Here is a 19,359-nt window from a genome sequence, read left to right on the forward strand (position 1 = left end):
GGGTGTATACGTGTCGGTATATAGACAGTAAGTGTACTTGCCATCATAAGAATAAGACTGCCACAGAGTACTATGCAGGTGATGGTGCTACAAAAGTTTTTTTTAATGGGAAAAGAGAGTTATCTTGGTAAACATTAAAGACCCTGAGCCTTCCATAAATAGATGAGTGACAGCAGCACCCAAAGATGACCCCAACAACAATGTATTAATCGTTGAGCACCATGAAATGAATACAACGTTGTTGAGGTCATCTGCGGATGTTGATGTCTCCTTGCCTATTTTGGAATGCTCCGAAATCTGCCATCGGGTACATGTGAAATGTAAATCATTCATGGTAGCCTAGTGTTTAGAGCGTTGGACTAGTAACCGGAAGGTTGCAAGTTCAAACCCCCGAGCTGACAAGGTACAAATCTGCCGTTCTGCCCCTGAACAGGCAGTTAACCCACTGTTCCTAGGCCGTCATTGAAAATAAGAATTTGTTCTTAACTGACTTGCCTGGTTAAAGATAAAATAAAAATGGGGATTATTCATCATGGCTGTTAACCCCACTTAACAACCCAATTCTCTGATTCTCTTGGCTCAGATATATAGCAGGCTAATGGAGGGTGGACTGATTGATTAACATCAGACTGAGACAAATCAATTGGTTAAGAAGACAGACAAGAGAGATCAATGGATGGATAGATGGAGGGACAGACTTCATTCACTCCTTCATTTGATTCATCCATACATCCATTATTGGACCTACTGATGTTGTACTCCTGCACTTTGCTGATGTAGCTGTAGACGGGTGAGTAGCCGAAAATGATCACCATCACCAGGTCCCCATTGGTCAGCTCAGTCAGGTGGGCGGAGTGTCCCTCCACGGCGTAGGGCTGTCCCTGGACCAGGCTGCTCGGGGTCCTCAAGGACCAAGTTCGACTAGGGATGTTAAAGACCCACAGCTCATCTGTCACGTTGCCTGAACCGGCCTCCAGCTTCCCCCCATACATGTAGATGTCGTCCTGAGGATGGGGGCAAACATCAGAGACATGAGATGACAGAGAATATGTGTTAGAGATTGTGTTTATATTTGTAAAGACAGACTAGATTAAAGAAGTTTCTATCACCGACTGCCCTCGACAATATGTCTGCTCTGTGCATGCTTGTGTTCAGTATGAGAAGAAGGCGAGACAGTGTGTGTGTGTGTGTGTGTGTGGGGGTGTGTGTGTGTGTGTGTGTGTGTGTGTGTGTGTGTGTGTGTCTAATTGAGCTGCAGGACCTTGAGCTTCTCCATAGTGTGTATCAGTTCTGCCAGAGTGGGAGCTGGACCCCAAATACACCCCCAAATACACACACTTGGTATAGCTACGTTGCACCGTGAAAACCAACACTCAATAAGAAAGACTGCTGCTATAGCCTCACACTGCAGTCAACCACTGAATCACCTGATACTACAGATAACAATCAACTACCTTAACCTGATAGTTATGCAACTAAAGGCTTTTAGAGTATATGCAACTACAGGCTTTTAGAGTATATGCAACTAAAATCCTACTACAGCCATTGCAGTGATCTAAGATAGCAATACAGTCATACATGCTGTTTTTACAGTGCAGACTACTACGCTACTGCAACTCTCCATTTCCTAACCATAAAGCAACATATTGTACTGTACAGTCAACCTAGAGGAGCTCCACCATCACAGAAACAAAGAAGGGAAGAACCTAGCACAGGTGATACACTGTGTTGCTACACAGCACGGGGCCAATTATACCATATCCCTGGCCACAAACACATCCCACCAGGGAACCAACTGCTTTAAGCGCCTCAATGTATTTTCTGTCAAGGAAATCTGCTTATCTTACTTGTAAATTACCTCAGCACGCACTGCAGCACCCACCTGAATCACGTTTCACTAATCTCGGAAAACCAGATCTAAAATCTTGCATAATTGTGTAAAATGCTTAAAGTAAGTTCTGGGGAGAGATGTGAGGAGAAAGATATTAACGCGAAAGATACTATGCAAGTTTCAGGCTAGTCTATGAGCCAAACATCCCCTCCCCTTCCGAAACTCGAAAGATGCGAGCACCTGCGAAATCTTGATTTGTCCAAATGATCAGTGCCGAAGAATCAGAGTACCGGAACAAAGATCCTCGTTAGTCGTCGCATTCCCACAGCCTGTTGACAGAGCCTAATACCATTTATTTTACATGCCTCTGTCCACGAGAGATTACTCTCTCACACTCGCAAGGTCTGAGTCCTGTAGTAGAAGCAGAGGGGGAGGAAGAGGAGTGCACAAAACACACAACCAAACACACACTCCAACACACAATTGGTAATCACAACCGGCTGGAGGGGGTTTTAACCACGGCATCACCAGCTGAGCAGCAACCACCACGCTTCTGTTTCTACCACGCCTCCCTCGGAAGCTCGATTCCCGACAAAGTGGGACTTTTATTGAAGGTGACATTTTGTATTTGTGAATACAAAATGTGAATGCCAAGCAGGGGATGTTATATAAACAATATGATCTGAATGCACGCGTAATGACGAGCTATTGCTTCGGTCGGTATTATAAAATCGATAATGGGCAAGAGCGACGGCCTATATTCCTAGCAGCGACAGATGCTTACGGTAATCTCTCAATCCTTAGAGGGGAGATAGAAAAGAATGACATATTTCAGGGTAGATGGAGCACTCTTGAATTATAGACGTGAGGGGGATGGTGTGTATGGAGGGGAGAGAGTAGGGGGGGTGTGTGTGTGTGTGTGTGTGTGTGTGTGTATGTATAAACAACAACATGCATGGTCACACCCACACATGCTCTTCTCCCTGACTCTGAAAGTCTATACTCTCAGGACTCCAGGTTTGTTGGCTTGATTTCTGTGCTGCACTAGGTCGTAGGTGTCCATTTATATGCTAATTGTGGATAGCTCCTTTCCGTATTTGGGGCCGGTGGCTGAAGAACAGCGGTCTTCACACCCACAGAGGAAATGAATAGACTGAAGGAGAGGGAGTTAGACAGGTACAACTAAATACGTCTCTACTGCCATAATGTCTAATATAGAGACGTTTCCTCCATTTCCCGGAAAGTTTTCTGTTTTTGATGAATTGACACCTGGAGACACCAGTGGTGCAGGTACACCACTGTGACTAAGAAAGGAACACTTGATGGGCTAAGTGTGTTCAAAGCAAGCACAGGAATGGAACATGTGAAAGATAGGGGTATAGTGAAAAAGTGGGCACACAGCCATGACTGTCCACACATGCATGCACACGCTCACACACACAGCTTTCAAGGAGTAGTCATACCCCTTTACTTATTCCAAATGTTGTGTTACAGCCTGAATTCAAAATGGATATAATATATGTTCTTTCTCAACCATCTACACACAATAACTAATAATGACAAAGTGAAAACATGCTTTTAGAAATGTTTGCACAAATCCAGAAATAGTATTCACACCAGAGTCAATACTTTGACGGTGATAGGAGAGATAAGCTTTTGGCAAGAGCGCATCGGCCATCGCCGGTGAGTGAGCTGCGCACCATTGGGTGAGTCAGTGAATCTGGAAAGCTTTTTTAGGACTATAATATGTGTGTCTCCACACGACTAGGCCTAGGCTATTGATGGATTCAAGAGACAAGGTCGTTTTTATTGATCTCAGATTCTTAGTTTGTCAGTGTCAAAGTAGCCTGTCCTTTCGATAATTTGTGAGGCATTAAACAGCCGTTTCTGAGCTACTGGATACGGCGTGCCTGGCACCAACAATCATACCTACGGTGGGGCAGTCATGACATTTTGTCAGCCGGTAATTGTCACGCAAATGACTGCCAGTCTCATGGTAATCGACCGTTAATTAACATCAACATGTTTATCATCTCCGGACTTCTATATAAGCTGATGAAGTGCGCCTTCGGCACATCTACATTTAAAGAAGTCTAATAAATCAATTTAATACAGCCTACACTATCAGAATAGTATCCACTATTTATGTATTTGTGAAAAGGCCTATAAACCTGGGAATGTCTTCGATATCAAAACATATGGGTTTCATGATGGGACTCTATGTTTGGCAACCTTTAAAAGGTTGCAAAAAAAAAGGCATGCGCTCAAATGCATTGCTGCTCAGCTTGTGTGGCAAGCAAGTTAGCGATATCTAATCAGTGGACGATGGAATTAAAATGACAGAATTCAAAACGAAATGATAAAGAAAGGCTACAGCGACCAAAAGCCAACAGGTACACACCGACACCGCTATGCCTCCACTCCCTAATAACCTACAGATGCTCCCTCTGTGCCTCGCTCTCTCTTTCTGGCTTCAATTTAATAAAGTAGCAAAAACAATTGGCTTTCAGCTCTTCCCTTACGGGAATCCGACCGGTTGTTCTTTAGGTAACTTTCAAAAGGGGTTTTAAAAATGAATTCATGCATATTGGGTTCGAGGCTCCCTTTTGGAATGGGAGCTCTAACTCCCATCACCATTTGTCCTCATCATTCATATCATTCATCATTCACACTGAGTACCAGGCCATTAGCGGGGGCCGTTAGCAAGTTTGGTCGTCTACCCATCAGCACCATTCATTTGCAGTTTTGGATAGGATTACTGTGACCAATGGTCACGGGTTGGTGTCCCTAATAAACTGGCCTCTGAGTGTACAATTATCTGTAAGGTACCTCAGTCGAGCAGTGAATTTCAAACACAGATTTAACCACAAAGATCAGGTAGGCTTCCAATGCCTTGCAAAGAAGGGCACCTATTGGTAGATTGGTAAAACAAATAATTAAAAAACAGACTATGACTATCTCTTTGAGCATGGGGAAGTTATTCATTAGACGTTGGATGGTGTATCAATACACCCAGTTACTACAAAGATACAGACGTCCTTCCTAACTCAGTTGCTGGAGAGGAAGGAAACCGCTCAGGGATTTCACCATGAGGCCAATGGTGACATTAAAACAGTTACAGAGTTTAATGGCTGTGATAGGAGAAAACAGGATGGATCAACCACATTGTAGTTATTGCACAATACTAACCTAATTGACAGAGTGACAGAATAAAAAGTATGCTTTCCACCAGACACTGGGAGATTAATTAACCTTTCAGCTGGTCAATAACCTAAAATAAAAGGCCAAATCTTTACTGGAGTTGCTATTAAAGATTAATGGGCAAATGTTGATCCAGGTGTGGAAAGACTCACAGCTGTAATCGCAACCAAAGGTGATTCAACAAATGATTGACTCAGGGATACTTATGTCAATGAGATCTTTATGTTTTTAATTTTCAATACATTTTCAAAAATGTCTAAAAACATATTCTCACTTTTCCATGATGGGGCATTGTGTGTAGATGGGTGAACACACAAATATATTTCATCCATTCCTACTTATGTCAGCACACTCGTAACAACATAATCAGTACGTAACTTCTATTCAATCAAATAAGCCATAACAGGTCTTCTCATTGACCTCGATACAAAAATTCCACGCTTGGTAAGCGAGAAAAAAAAATGAAAGAATGCCGCTTCCTGGAGAAGACAGAATTTGGGCCCAGTTATCTCTCTCGCTTCGCACCTTCCTCTGTCTGAACTCATGGCTGTTTTACTCTACAATAAACAATATCAACCTCTGTCCCAAACACAGACTGCAGCTTAGGCTAGCTCCTAAAACCGGTAAGTGGAAGTATGTTAATATGTGGAACCTTTAGTATGTGCAGCTTTTTTTAACGACAAAACAATTAGTGAGGTCTTCCTTGGAGGTACCATTTTAAAGCATTCTAAACTGCAAGTAATGTAGTGAGTCGTTCCAAAATAAACTTCTCAGCCTTTCTAGCCATAACCTTTGAGCTGTAAATACTACTTCCAATCAACTCAAGTAAGCAAAGTTGAATCGCCTTAGGTCAGCAATCATAGTAAGACATCAAATATAAAATCAAGTTTAGTAGTAAAGGAAGAGTTTAATGTCACACATACATGCCAGAGGCAGCCTTTCTATTTAACAGGGAGGGTCATTCAGACAGACTCCTATAGTTTCAAGGGGAGAAGAGGCAGAGCAGGCTTTTTAAACGTGGTCATGCTTGTTTCCCCTAGTGAGACAAAGTGTCAGTTAGCCGAAGCAAAGCCTGCAGCCCTTCTGCTCTCTGACAAACCCTGAGGTCCCCACATAAATCTTACTGCAATGTTATCTCTACTCAGACCCAGGGAGGCAATCCTCTTAGCTCCCTCACCCAACACACAGAGAGAGAGAGAGAGACAGACAGAGACAGAGAGAACCCTATATAAAATGTACACAGATTATGTGTGAAGGAGAGAGAAAACCCCAGAGAAACAGAAAGAGTCGGAGAGAGAACCCTACAGTATACAGATGTATAGAGCCCTATATAGGTGTATGGTACCAGTTGATGACAGAAAGCTAGATGGAAGGAACACATCCACCCTGATAGTGGGCTGTGACCATTAGCTGCTTTACCTGGTAGAGAGCCAGAGAATGGCCATATCTCTGCAGAGGACCACTATTGATTGGCACCACATCCCAAGTGCTGCTCTCCATATTATAACTGCAGAGAGGGGGAAAAAAGAGTCAGGCCTGGGAACATTCAACAAATAGATAGATAGAGAGTGGAGGGAGAAGTTAGTGATACAGAGAGATATTACAGGGAAAGGGAGACAAAGAGAGATGAAGTAGTCGAGAGGAGAGAGAGACAGAGAGTTTTGGAGCAAAAGACCCACAGAGAGAAGGCAAAAGACAGAAAGGAGAGAGACAAATATATAAGAGGTAAATAGACACAGAGAGATGAAGAGAAAGAGGGGGAAAGACAGACAGGTACACAGCCAGACAGACAGACAGTTCCAGGCCTCTCTTCAGTCAGTGCCTTACTTGAGCACCATGTGGAAGGAGCTGTAGTTGAAGGTGTATCCTCCAACGACCCACATGAGTTTCCCGTGGACCACAGTCTTATGGGAGGCCCTGCCCAGAGACTGTCCAAAGGGCTTGACGTTGGGCATCACCCAATAAGACTCTGTGGATGGTACTGACAGAGCACAGTCTGGACCTGGAGAGGACGACAACACATGACTCAAACACATGACAAATACCTACAAATACATGAGGTGTGTTTGCAGCGAAAGAGTCATCAAAAACACTTCAATACACAGCACCACACCACCACCTGCTGGTAAAGGGCCTGATAACACAGCCTATGTCATGAGGGGGGTCAGCCATGATGGTGAAGACCTCACATGCTAACAGGACCCCTCCACCCAGAGGCCAACTGGTGGCAGAACCATTAGGGGTTTTAATCAGGACGGAGGGACTGATTCATCAAACCCAATTTTGAGAAGTACTGATGATATTGGCCTCTGTTGGACTCTATTAGAGTGGGGGACAGACAGTGGAATGGGTGGATGTGATCGGGTCTATGGGTCAGCACGCTGTCTAACCCAATACATCAGTGGAGAAAACCTCATTAGTGTATTATAATCAATGACCAGCAACTAGTAAAATAGCAGTGCCACCGGCTCTGTCTCATTGAGAGGTGCTTGGTTGGTTCTACTGTAAGGATGAAGTATTATGTTGTATGTTGTATTTATTTGCACCAAGGAAAATAAGTGAAAGACAAAACAGTACAGATAATACAGGTGAGGTTGTAAGCCCAAAAGGCTTGTGATGAACCACACCACAGGTAAAAGTACAAAAGTGTGTTCAATCAGTTAAACAAAGCATATTAAGTATAATTGTATATTATATACTCAGTATACCATGTTTGATTGATTGATTGAGTGTGTATGAGAAAGAGAGATAGAGAGATAGGATACATGGAGGGGATTATTGGGTAGTTTGGTTCATCAGGCTGACCCCCAGACTTCGCTTGAAGTTATTGAGGGATGATGAGGTTTTGGCAAAGTAAAGATAAGAATTCCAGAGTGTGGTACCTCTGTATCTGATAGAGAATTGACTATGTGAGGTGCGCCAGTGGGGAGGGTGAAGGTTATCACAGTGTCTTGTGTCATATAGATGGATTTCAGAACGAACCTGGAAGAATCCATTGAAGGGTTTAGGTAAACTGTCTGGGAAGTATGAGTGTTTGAAGATGAAAGTAGATGAAAGTGCATAATTGGGGTACATTAATGTCATAATTAGACAATATAGTGGGTTTCTTAAACAAAGGTGCATATGGAGCCAGGTAATTAGAGAGGTGGCTAGTCTTTTGTATGATGAGTAAATTGTGTAGGAAGGAGGCATATGTACTGGCCCAGGCAATACTACAGTAAATGAGATATCGGTATAGAGTTAGGAAGCAAGCCTGATGAACCAAACCACTAATCTTTCTGATAATAACAACAGATTTCATCACTTTGCTGCTGTCACGTCCTGACCTTAGTTCCTTTTTTATGTCTCTATTCTGCTTTGGTCAGGGCGTGAGTTGGGGTGGGCATTCTATGTTTTTCATTCTGTTTTGTTCTGTGTGTTGTATTTCTATGTGTTTGGCCTGGTATGGTTCCCAATCAGAGGCAGCTGTCAATCGTTGTCTCTGATTGAGAACCATACTTAGGTAGCCTGTTCCCACCTGTGTTTGTGGGTAGTTGTTTTCTGTTTTTGTACCAGACAGAACTGTTTCGGTCATTCTCTTTTGCCATTCAGTTTTCAACTCAGAATAAAAGATGAACACATACGATGCTGCACCTTGGTCCTCACCTTCTTCAACCCACAACAGCCGTTACAGAACTACCCACCACCAAAGGACCAAGCAGCGTGTAATGGACTCCGGAACATGGGAGGAAATATTGGACGGCAAGGGACCCTGGGCACAGCCGGGAGAGTATCGCCGTCCGAAAGAGGAGCTGGGGGCAGCTAGAGCGGAGCGGCGACACTACGAGGAATTTGCTCAAGGTAAAGTGCACGAGAGGCAGGCCCAGAATTCTTTTGGGGGGGGGGAACACGGGGAGATTGGCGGAGTCAGTTAGGAGACCTGAGCCAACTCTCCGTGCTTACCGTGGCGTCCTGACCTTAGTTCCTTTTTTATGTAACTATTTTGGTTTGGTCAAGGCGGGAGTTGGGATGGGCATTCTATATTTTTCATTGTTTTGTTCTGTGTGTTGTATTTCTATGTGTTAGGCCTGGTATGGTTCCCAATCAGAGGCAGCCGTCAATCGTTGTCTCTGATTGAGAACCATGCTTAGGTAACCTGTTCCCACCTGTGTTTGTGGGTAGTTCTGTTTTTGTATTCTGTACCACACAGAACTGTTTTGGTTTTGTTCATTCTCTTTTGTTGTTTTTTCCATTCAGTGTTCAACTCAGAATTTTAAATGACGGCCTAGGAACAGTGGGTTAACTGCCTTGTTCAGGGGCAGAACGACAGATTTTTACCTTGTCAGCTTGGCGATTCGATCTTGCGACCTTTCGGTTACTAGTCCGACGCTATAACCACTAGGCTACCCTGCTGCCCCAAAGCTTGGCATTCAAGCCAGAGTTCAATCAGACCAGAGACTCTTGTTTCGTATGGTCTGAGTCCTTTAGGTGCCTTTTGGCAAACATCAAGCGGGCTGTCATGTGCCTTTTTACTGGCTTTTGTCTGGCCAATCTACCATAAAGGCCTGATTGGTGGAGTGCTGCAGAGATGGTTGTTCTTCTGGAAGGTTCTCCCATCTCCACAGAGAAACTCTGTGGAGATGGGAGAATGCCGAGAGAATGCCAAGAGTGTGCAAAGGTGTCATCAAGATAAAGGGTGGCTACTTTGAAGAATCTCAAATATAAAATAATTTTTGATTTGTTTAACACTTTTTTTTTGGTTACTACATGATTCCATGTGTTATTTCATAGTTTTGATGTCTTCACTATTAGTCTACAATGTCGAAAATAGTACAAATATAAACTTTTTTTTTTTACTTGAATGAGTAGGTGTGTCCAATAATTTTTTTTTTTTAGAAAGTCATATTTCATGATCAACCGTGTCAAACGATTTGGATAAATATAAAAAGATGCCAAAAGCGTATTCATTGTTAATGTCTGTACAGATTTTATCCACAAGTTGCAAAAGGGCCATATCTGTGGAGTAGTTTTTACAAAAACCATATTGGTGCTCAATAGTGTTGAATTAAATATTTGAACATTCTCTTATACAGCTATTTTTCTAGGATTTAAAAAAACATGGTAGTCCAGATATTGGGCAATAATTTGTAAAAGTTATTGGATCCTCAGATTTATAGCGGAGGATAACTTTGGCAATTTCCTAATCTTTAGGTACAATACCAGATTTGGTGAAGATATACTTTTGAGGTTATGTAATCAAGGAAGACACTGATTTCACCAAAGAGGCACCAATGCCGATATCTTTAAGTTACCAATTACATCAGGAGGTTCAAACTGAAGCAGAGAAGGGAAATGTCCCTTAATGTAATCGAAGGGATTTCCATCAGTTTTTTTCAATTTCTTTGACAGAGGAACCCACATTCATAAAGAAGTTATTCAATTCACATGAAATAACATCAGGATCACTATAGATCTTATTTCCAACAATAAATGAAGATGGGATGGCTGTAGATGCATTTTCTTACTCAACAAGTTGATTGATTTTCAAAGATGACTTCATATTTTAGGACTCTTGGAATTTGTTAGTATAAAATATTTTTTGGGATATCCGAAGTAGGTGAGTAAATTTGTTCTTATACTTTTTGTAATTTGCAGAATTCAGGAAACTGTTTATACAACTTTTTTTTTACTGACAAATATGATCAATAAGCATGAGAATGACCTGGTCACTCTTGTGGGATCATAGATAGCTGAAATCAGATGCAGTGAGTGGTGCTCACTTTTATACATTTATCTCGTAAATCACCCAATATAAAACACTTATCCTCAATATTAATTAAATCCAAGGTTGACAAAAGGATATCAATGAAACAAACCACCAATGTCAGAATCGGGTGGCCTCTTTACAGGTTGTTAAATTGCTTAACATTATAGTATTCACAAGTCATAGACATTTCTGGTAATATTCAGGACATTTTTGCCAGGATAAACCCACTCATTATATTGATTGTTGGCGTCATTAATATCTAATGGGTTAAAGACCATGTTATCAGGGTTGATATCCTGCCCAACTAAGAGAGATACAGTCGGAATCATCCAGATCATACAGGGAGTGGAACAGAAACAGAAGTGCATGCCTCACATGTCCAATACAACCACATTTGTGTTAGTTTTATCAATAGGGATGCACTTCCTATGGAATGCACATGGACACAGTCCACACAACACCACTGAAGACTTGAGGGTTATGACATTAAGAGCAATGCTTGTTTTTGGTTAGATGACAACACATGAACAAAGTAGAGTAAATGTGTATGAATACATCACCAAATCATACAGTATTCGAGTGAGAACAAAACCTCCATTACCACTAGATGGCAGACATGGAATATAAAGGTATCTCCTCTTGGTTAACAGACAATTGAGCCCCACAGGGGATGCGTCATAATACCCAGAAAACTTAGCGGTCAAACATGGAAATGGTCCCAATTGTTTCACCAGCATTCATTTGATCCATTGTGGATTTTAGAAACACTTCAAATAAGGGTTGTGTTTCGTGCAGACGTACCCTGGTGTGATGTTTCGATAACCATGTAAACCTCTCGGACAAGGTGACTTTCATCAATATATTCAGCTCTATTTACTCTCAGGTTCGAAAAGGCTAATTAGCATCAAAGTCGACATCATACAAGACTACAAATCCCTGCAAACTCCTGCACGTCATCTCTAGCTGACACCAGCACAAAATATAAAACAGCATATTGTGATTGTGATGGGCGAGTTACAAATGGACAAATGTCATGCGTAAGGTAGGTTTTATAGAAAACACTAGATCAACTCCAGCAGAGTGAGAAACACAATTAACACTCAAAACAAGGAAGCCATCTCTAAACACAGCTATATCAACACCCTGCTTGTCAATTGAACCGGTACATGTTGCTGCTGTCATTTGTGAGCTGCATTGTCTGAACCCCAGGTAAAAGCAGGAGGACAGCACTACACAGGAGAAAAGGGTAGCGAAACAGTACACCACAAAACTTTTAAACATGTTACTGAGTCTAGATGTTATCAAATCAGAAGAACAACAAGGGAAGAAAGCAGCATAGGGAAAATGGGTGAAGCTAGGCTGCGTTTATAGAGATAAGATGGAAAGTTCCAAAGTGCCCAAAGTTGAGGGACCTTGGGGCATAAAAGGCATAGTGTGGAATAAGGGGTAGCTAGAGAGAAGGTTGGTCATGGAATAAAGATAAAAATGGAGTGCTAGTGTGCCTGCAACCCTTTGAAATCGTTGTCACAAATATCCGGCCCACCTCCTGCCATACTCAGGGTCTCAGCGTGTCCCTTGACGTCATTCCGTCTCAGTTGCAGCGCTCAAATCCTGGTCATCGTGTGTCTGATAATCACAACATTAAAGACGACGAGTGATCACAGAATTCCACAAATTGAGCCATAGACAATACAACTTAAGCATTGAGGACAGCATTTAGTTGACAACATGGTGGTTTACACTATCTTGCCCCAGCTGTAGGTCCTTTTGAGTGGTTTACATAGGCACATCAACCAGTACCGGGGCCATTGGAGACTTGGAATCGTTGCTCTCAAAGTGCTGCTTGAATGTCTTGGTCTGCCTCTATAAAGGTCAAGTACAACATGGAGGAAGTTAACAGTCTGTGGCTTTAGATTGAATTCAAAGTTGACACACATGATAAACTAAGCAATACGATACAACAAACTACTACACATGAAAGACTGTCCCACACAGGCCAGTACAATAGTCTACACATGGAGAGGAACCTAAAAAGGCACATACAGTACAAAACAATCCTACTCACCTGACAAACAGGGCAGGTGTGGACCAGGGCTGCCCAGGATGCAGTCTTCTGGTTCGCAGCTGCTATCTTCCTTTTAGCAGCCGCCACCATGGCATCAGTCAACAAGTTCAACTTCAACTTGAGAGTGGAGCATGTGCTATATATAAACCTGGAATACGGTTCCAGGTTGAAACAGCTAACCTAGTTGAGAGGTGATAAGACTCAGGCACACCCATTGGTTCTGGAATAGAGAAGGTGCAAGTAAGGTTAGCAATTTGGCATCAATAACATGACAGTAATTCTACCTCAAAAACAATAATTTAAAACCCACCACAGCAGGTAGGACTAAATAAGGTTACATAACCTTGCCTACAAGCTATACTAATGATCTGCTGTCCAGAGGGAAACCGCTAACATATCAATGTTTTCCTGCAGTAAAGTAAGCACACACTGTTGACTCGAGAGGATGCTAGAGATCAGTCCATCTCTGAAACCTGTCAAAAAGCCAGACTTAAATAATGCAGATAGCTAGGATACACCTCGGTATTAGGCTACCCACCACTCACCCATAGACACAAACACACATTATCATCAAGAACGCCTAGCCCTAGCTTCATCATCTAAGTTAGCTAGTTAGTTAACTAGATGGCTTTTATAAACCAACAGTCTAGCTAAAGAAAGCTAAACTCGTTTTTATGAATTTCTCATGCATTTAAAATGGCTAGACAATCTGCAGCCATCTAGCCAGGCTAATGTTGCTAACTAGCTGACCATGATCTAGCTAGCTAGATAACAGGCATTTTCAATGTCAAACTTGCCCAAGACAGTTAACAGAATTGTCAATTTAATCAACTTTAGCCAATTTATTAATTACAAAATGTAGCTCACATAAGATAGTTAATCCAGAGATTCTTACCTTTGCCTCGATTCGGCAGTCTTGTCCAGACCATCATGGCCCTGGTGAGTGACGTGAAGCTTGAGACAGGCATTTGTAATTCTGAATGATAGCCACATTAGCAGCTAATTAGCATGACATTTTTGAGGGGTACATAGAGGTGAATATACTGATAAAAGTCACCTTGTCCGAGAGAGATTCATATGGTTATCAAAACTTCACGCCAAGATAAGCCTACATGAAACACAACTCTTATTTGAAGTGTTTCCAAAATCCACAATGGATAAAATGAATGGTGGAAAAACAATTGGAACCATTTCTGTTTGACCGCTAGGTTTATTGGGTATTATGACTCATACTGTGGTAGACTATATATAGCAAGTATTATATTTAGTGTAGCATGTATGAATAAGGAGGATGGATTATAGTTCAGAGAGAATGAAGAAACCTATGGTCTTCCATCATCACCTCAAGGTTAGATTGTTAGAGCATGGGATACTCAACATCAAAGGCTCCAGCTGTCAAACTGTCAAAAGAGTGTTGGACATTATCCAACAGCTCACGTGGATCCTAAAACGTGTCAACATGACCCCATTCTCTTCATATAAACAAAGACTGTCATAGAGTGTCTGCTGAACACACCGGGTGTCAGCTTGTATTACTGTAACAAATGAGACATGGTCTCTGTGCACCTATGTTCGCAGTTCTCTTGTCAGCCAGAAGATAGCCGTGTGACTCAATCTACAAGAACACAAAGAACTTACCTTTGTCATTGAAGAAAGAATGAATGAACCCTATAAATCACCATGAGGATACTACACCATGGTGACAACCTTGACACAATGTTAGAATAACCATGGCCCTAGCCCCACCTTGCCAGCTGTCGTTACAGACACAGCTTTTCTCCCCAGTGAGGTCACAGTAGCCATGGTCGGGGCTGCCACAGTTGTTCCTGCAGTAGGGGATGTCACAGGCCTCGCCCTTCCAGTACTTCTCACACTCACAGTACACCCGGCTGGCGATGGAGTTCCCTGTGCTGCATTTCCCATGGCCTGAGCAGTTATTGGGGCAAGAGTTGACCCTGCAGACACAGAAAAGAGAGAGGGTGGGGAATGGGGATGTACATTTGGAAAGGTCATCATTGTAATAATTGACGAAAGACAAATAGCTGACAGAATGATTGATTAACAGAGGTGATTGACATCCATTGAAGCATTATTTTTCTGGGAGCAGAACAGATAGAGTGAGATACAGAGGAATCCAGAGAGAATTAGAGAGAAGCACGAAAGAGACACAGACAAAATAATTGAAAAAAAGGGAGGGTACAGTAGACAGAGACAGAAGTCAAGGATTCAGGATAATGCCTGGGCTTTTCAGCAACAGGGGGACGATAATGTTTAGGGCTGTGACAGCAGCGTTGCTATGGCAACACCTTTATGGCCACATGGTGTATGTCTGTGCTGGAGGCCTTGAGGCTGTACTAGACTCTAGTCTGCTGCTTTGTGAGGCAACCCAATAAATACTTTTTCAGAATCTCACACACACACACACGTCTCTCGTATGTCAATTGGTGTTATCTCCTTAGCTGTAATGGTGTTCCCCAGCGACTCCTGTGACAGACATTGTAGACCCTAGAGAGGTTGGGATGTGGTCAGAGGTAGTATGTGTGCAGGAACACATAGAGAGGAAAGACAATTTAAAGGGGATATGGCTCTTAATCATCCCACTGTCTGCTACTGAGTCAGAGACTTCCCCAATGGTGATGTACTGTAGAGGTGAGGACTTTGTAAATGTAAAGTGTGTGTATTGGCTGGGGCCACTCACGAGTAGGAGATGTGGAATCCAGTCAGGTTGTAGGCAGCGTCACTGAAAAAGTGCAACAGTGCATATCCAGAGGTGGCTACCACTTCCGGAACAGTCTCGTTCCCTCTCGTTTCCGGGACAACGAGACCACTGTGGGAGAAGAAGAAAAGTACATTAATGATGGAGTATTCACACACACACAAAACACAAATGCATACTAAGCTCCAAAAGCATGCTGGGTAAATGATCACCCAGTCACCCTTGACTGCTGAGCTGGGATTGCTGTCACCATGACAACCCCCCCCTTCCCTCGCTACATCATTGGGAGAAAGTGATTCCTTTCTCTCCTTGGGATCGATCCCTCTATCGCATGGAGGATCAGGATCAGGCTCAGGCCTGAACAGCACAGCACACACAGTACACACAGCAAAGCCACATCAAGGTTATCGGAGAGGGTGGAGAAATCCACTCTAATCTGTTTACCAGCAGTCAGACAGAGTCCCCACTGGGAGGACCACACCCAGGCTCCTAGGCGCAACACAAAGACCACACAGCCAATACTGATGGACCAGGGGAGAGTCAATGGTGAAGGACCCCCAGTGGATGAAATTACATTGTGGACCTATTGTTCAAAGGGAAGGGGAGAGAGGGTGGCTAGTTGGGTGGAGAACACTGCTTCTCAAAACTGGAGAGGAGGAACACCTACAAGCTAAATGTAGAATATTAATCAATTGATTCATGGATAACACCCACTCGTTACCTACAGTATATTGCAGAAAGAGAACAATTCCTCTTCAGCTAGCCAGCATTCTGAATCCCTTCTGTGGGTGTTGCAGTATGTGTAGATTCTACAATCCTCTGTATTATTTAGCTGCATGTGTTCGGCACAAATTAGGCTTTGGAGGTATACAGTATTTGGTGTTCATGCATGCACAGTGACGCGCATACTAGAGAGTAAACATGTATCTACATAGAGTATGATGACAGACCTGAATACTGCGACCAGAGGTGCATAGATGGAGTCTCCGTCATAGACGTACGTGTGGTCCCAGCTACATTCCGTGGCAAAATGGTTGAAGCGCAACCTGAGCACAGCGTTTGGGCTGGAGGACAGAACATAGAACATGGTTTAAAACGGGCCGCAGAGGTAACTAGAACTTCACAACTGCCCACATCTGACCAGGATTCTTTACATTAGACAAAGAATTTAACACTAAGACCATTGAACAATGACGTTAATCAGTCTAAGAATGAATTCGTACTGCACGGAATGTAGAGAAAAGGGGGGTATGAATAGCGATAGGCGGGAGGAGGAAGGAGAGAAAGAGCTACTTACTAGCCCTCGATCAGCCAGGTGCACTTGGTCTTGTACTTGTAGTTGATTGGTCCATCGGTGAGGGAACCCGATGGCTCTGTTAACCTAGCAAAGAGTGAATATGCAGCAATTACTACGTGGAGAGAGGGATGGATAGATAGGTCACAGTTGGGTCACTAGTTAAAAAGAAGATGGAGAATAAGCTATAGGATGAAAAATGCCAGAGGTACAGCCGACTAGCGATAGCTAACACTAACTATCCCTTATTCCCTCAGTCACTAGAGGGTATAAGCTTAATTTAAACTCCAAGTAGGTGAGAATGAAGAAATGTTGTTCCATTTGCAACATGGACTGTCCCAATTAGGCCTACTAATAAAACACTCTGTTATTATACTCCTTTCCCTCTGCACAACAATCATACACTACACCTTATACATCATGAATAAGAAAACTGGCCAATATATCAAATCTATTATATGAGGCCAATAAACATCACCAGGAAAACACCTGCATCTCTTGGCTGAGTAGGAACACATAATAGAATAGCACTCAGCATGGTGAGAGATGGGGAGGGAGACAAATTTGTCAGCCGTGGTTTTGCCTGCTGCATTTTATGTGCATATAAATGTAAAACTACTCCAACCTGTCTATCATATGAGCCCATCAATGTGGTGCAGCTACAGTACATTTCCTGTGAGTAAGTGTCGTCTAAGGTGTGTGTTTGAGTGTCTGTTTGTGCGTTGGCGTTCTCTACATGTGATCACATTGAGGGCCTTCCTCATTTCAAATGGGGAATTTAGGGACAGATATGGGTCTGCTTTAAGGAGTCCTTAACTGAACAACAACCATCTCAACCAATTACACTGAAACCAGGGCCATAATTTTCTGTAAACAAATCGTGCGCAAGATGCAATTTGAAGCGTGGTAAATTTACTGTTGAAGAAAAAGCCCCTTTATACTAAAGCCATAATAACATACAGTGGGGCAAAAAAGTATTTAGTCAGCCACCAATTGTGCAAGTTCTCCCACTTAAAAAGATGAGAGGCCTGTAATTTTCATCATAGGTACACTTCAACTATGACAGACAAAATGAGAAAATATTTATTTTCCACCATTTTCAAATAAATTCATAAATCCTACAATGTGATTTTCTGGATTTTTTTTCTCATTTTGTCTGTCATAGTTGAAGTGTACCTATGATGAAAATTACAGGCCTCTCTCATCTTTTTAAGTGGGAGAACTTGCACAATTGGTGGCTGACTAAATACTTTTTTGCCCCACTGTACATGTATTTTAAATGTTGCTTCCTCTTGGGCCCCCCACTGGCCCGGGCCCCCCACGGGCCTGGGCCCCCCAGGGGCCTGGGCCCCCCAGGGGCTCCAGCCCTGCTAAGCCCCTGCATTAAACCATCCCTGACTGAAACCACAAGAGAAAATACAAGAGTGTAAAAGAAAATCTTTAGCTTTCACATTCAGAAAGCATCTGCCCTGTTTAACGGACATTACCTCCATCTTCAGCCACACATCCCTATAGAGATTATTAGACAATGCTATTTTCAGTTCACCCTGATGTAATGGGACAAAACAGAAGACTATTGAAGGAGAGCCAGGAGCTGATGTCTTCAGGACATTGACATGTCCCCAGTATTTGACATAGCATTCTCACTACTGGGAACCTGGGACACTGTGGTCAACTGGCACCTAGCCACATCACTGCCTGGCATCAGCCTAGAACACAAACCCTCCAACTACACTGTGTGTGTGTGTGTGTGTGTGTGTGTGCGCATGTGTGTGTGCGCATGTGTGTGTCTAGGGGGTGAGTCGTAGGGGATCTAAGGCTGAGCAGTGACTCTCTCATATTCACATATCAGCAGAGCCGAGACCTTATCACAATGACCTTATGTCACAACATATCATGTAGAAGACACAACACCAATGACTTCTCAACAACCTTGATGCACAGCAGAATATGCATTAATGGAACCGCTCTGCAAACTGACAGAAATCACACACGTCTGGAATCATGCAGAGAGTACATTCAGCATGGAGTGAATTTAGCGAACCCCCTACTGAGTGGCATGATGGAGACAGAATGACAACTGCACTTTACACAGTTACATTTTCAAAGGCATCTCCAGGGAATTATACAGAGAGAAAGTTAAAGAGAGTCAGAGAGAGAGATAGAAAGAGAGAGAGTGGCCGAGAGCCAGCAGAGCGACGAGACTAGCAACAACCCAAACTAAGCTGCATTGCGTTGCGTGTCTGAGCTAGGAGCTAGTACTGACAGTACAACCCATCTGGCAGAGGTCATCCAGGACAACCAGTTCAGGGCCTGTGGCAGGGGTAGGATGAGGAATACACACACACACCTACGGACGGACGGACAGACAGACTATAAACAGGCGCTGCCTGAGCCGAGATAGGGCAAACAACGCTACATTATACCACTCATGACAGGAGTTGGATCAAGGCCCTTGAGGGGCAAATGTGATGTCTCCCTGTAAAACAGACAGATTGCAGCGCAG

At 43.0% G+C, this 19,359-nt stretch overlaps 1 protein-coding gene and 1 long non-coding RNA gene across 2 annotated transcripts in view; both read right to left on the bottom strand.

Moving 5' to 3' along the window:
* LOC112255371 (attractin-like protein 1) overlaps positions 1–19,359 on the bottom strand; it is a 327,241-nt gene that overhangs the window by 248,598 nt on the left and 59,284 nt on the right. Inside the window, exons 2-8 of the mRNA XM_024428366.2 lie at positions 16,857–16,940; positions 16,510–16,623; positions 15,542–15,670; positions 14,590–14,798; positions 6,860–7,034; positions 6,452–6,539; positions 749–1,004 (exon numbers count right to left, since the gene is read on the bottom strand). Of these exons, the coding sequence (XP_024284134.1) occupies positions 749–1,004; positions 6,452–6,539; positions 6,860–7,034; positions 14,590–14,798; positions 15,542–15,670; positions 16,510–16,623; positions 16,857–16,940 (1,055 nt within the window). The remainder of the gene's footprint in view (positions 1–748; positions 1,005–6,451; positions 6,540–6,859; positions 7,035–14,589; positions 14,799–15,541; positions 15,671–16,509; positions 16,624–16,856; positions 16,941–19,359) is intronic.
* LOC121846805 lies at positions 10,661–13,932 on the bottom strand. Its single transcript, XR_006083779.1, has 3 exons — positions 13,739–13,932; positions 12,844–13,063; positions 10,661–12,641 (listed from the first exon to the last, which is right to left on the bottom strand). It is a non-coding gene; the product is annotated as an uncharacterized LOC121846805 (long non-coding RNA).

The sequence above is a fragment of the Oncorhynchus tshawytscha genome, linkage group LG01 (assembly GCF_018296145.1).
Source record: "Oncorhynchus tshawytscha isolate Ot180627B linkage group LG01, Otsh_v2.0, whole genome shotgun sequence".
In the NCBI taxonomy this organism is placed as follows: domain Eukaryota; kingdom Metazoa; phylum Chordata; class Actinopteri; order Salmoniformes; family Salmonidae; genus Oncorhynchus; species Oncorhynchus tshawytscha.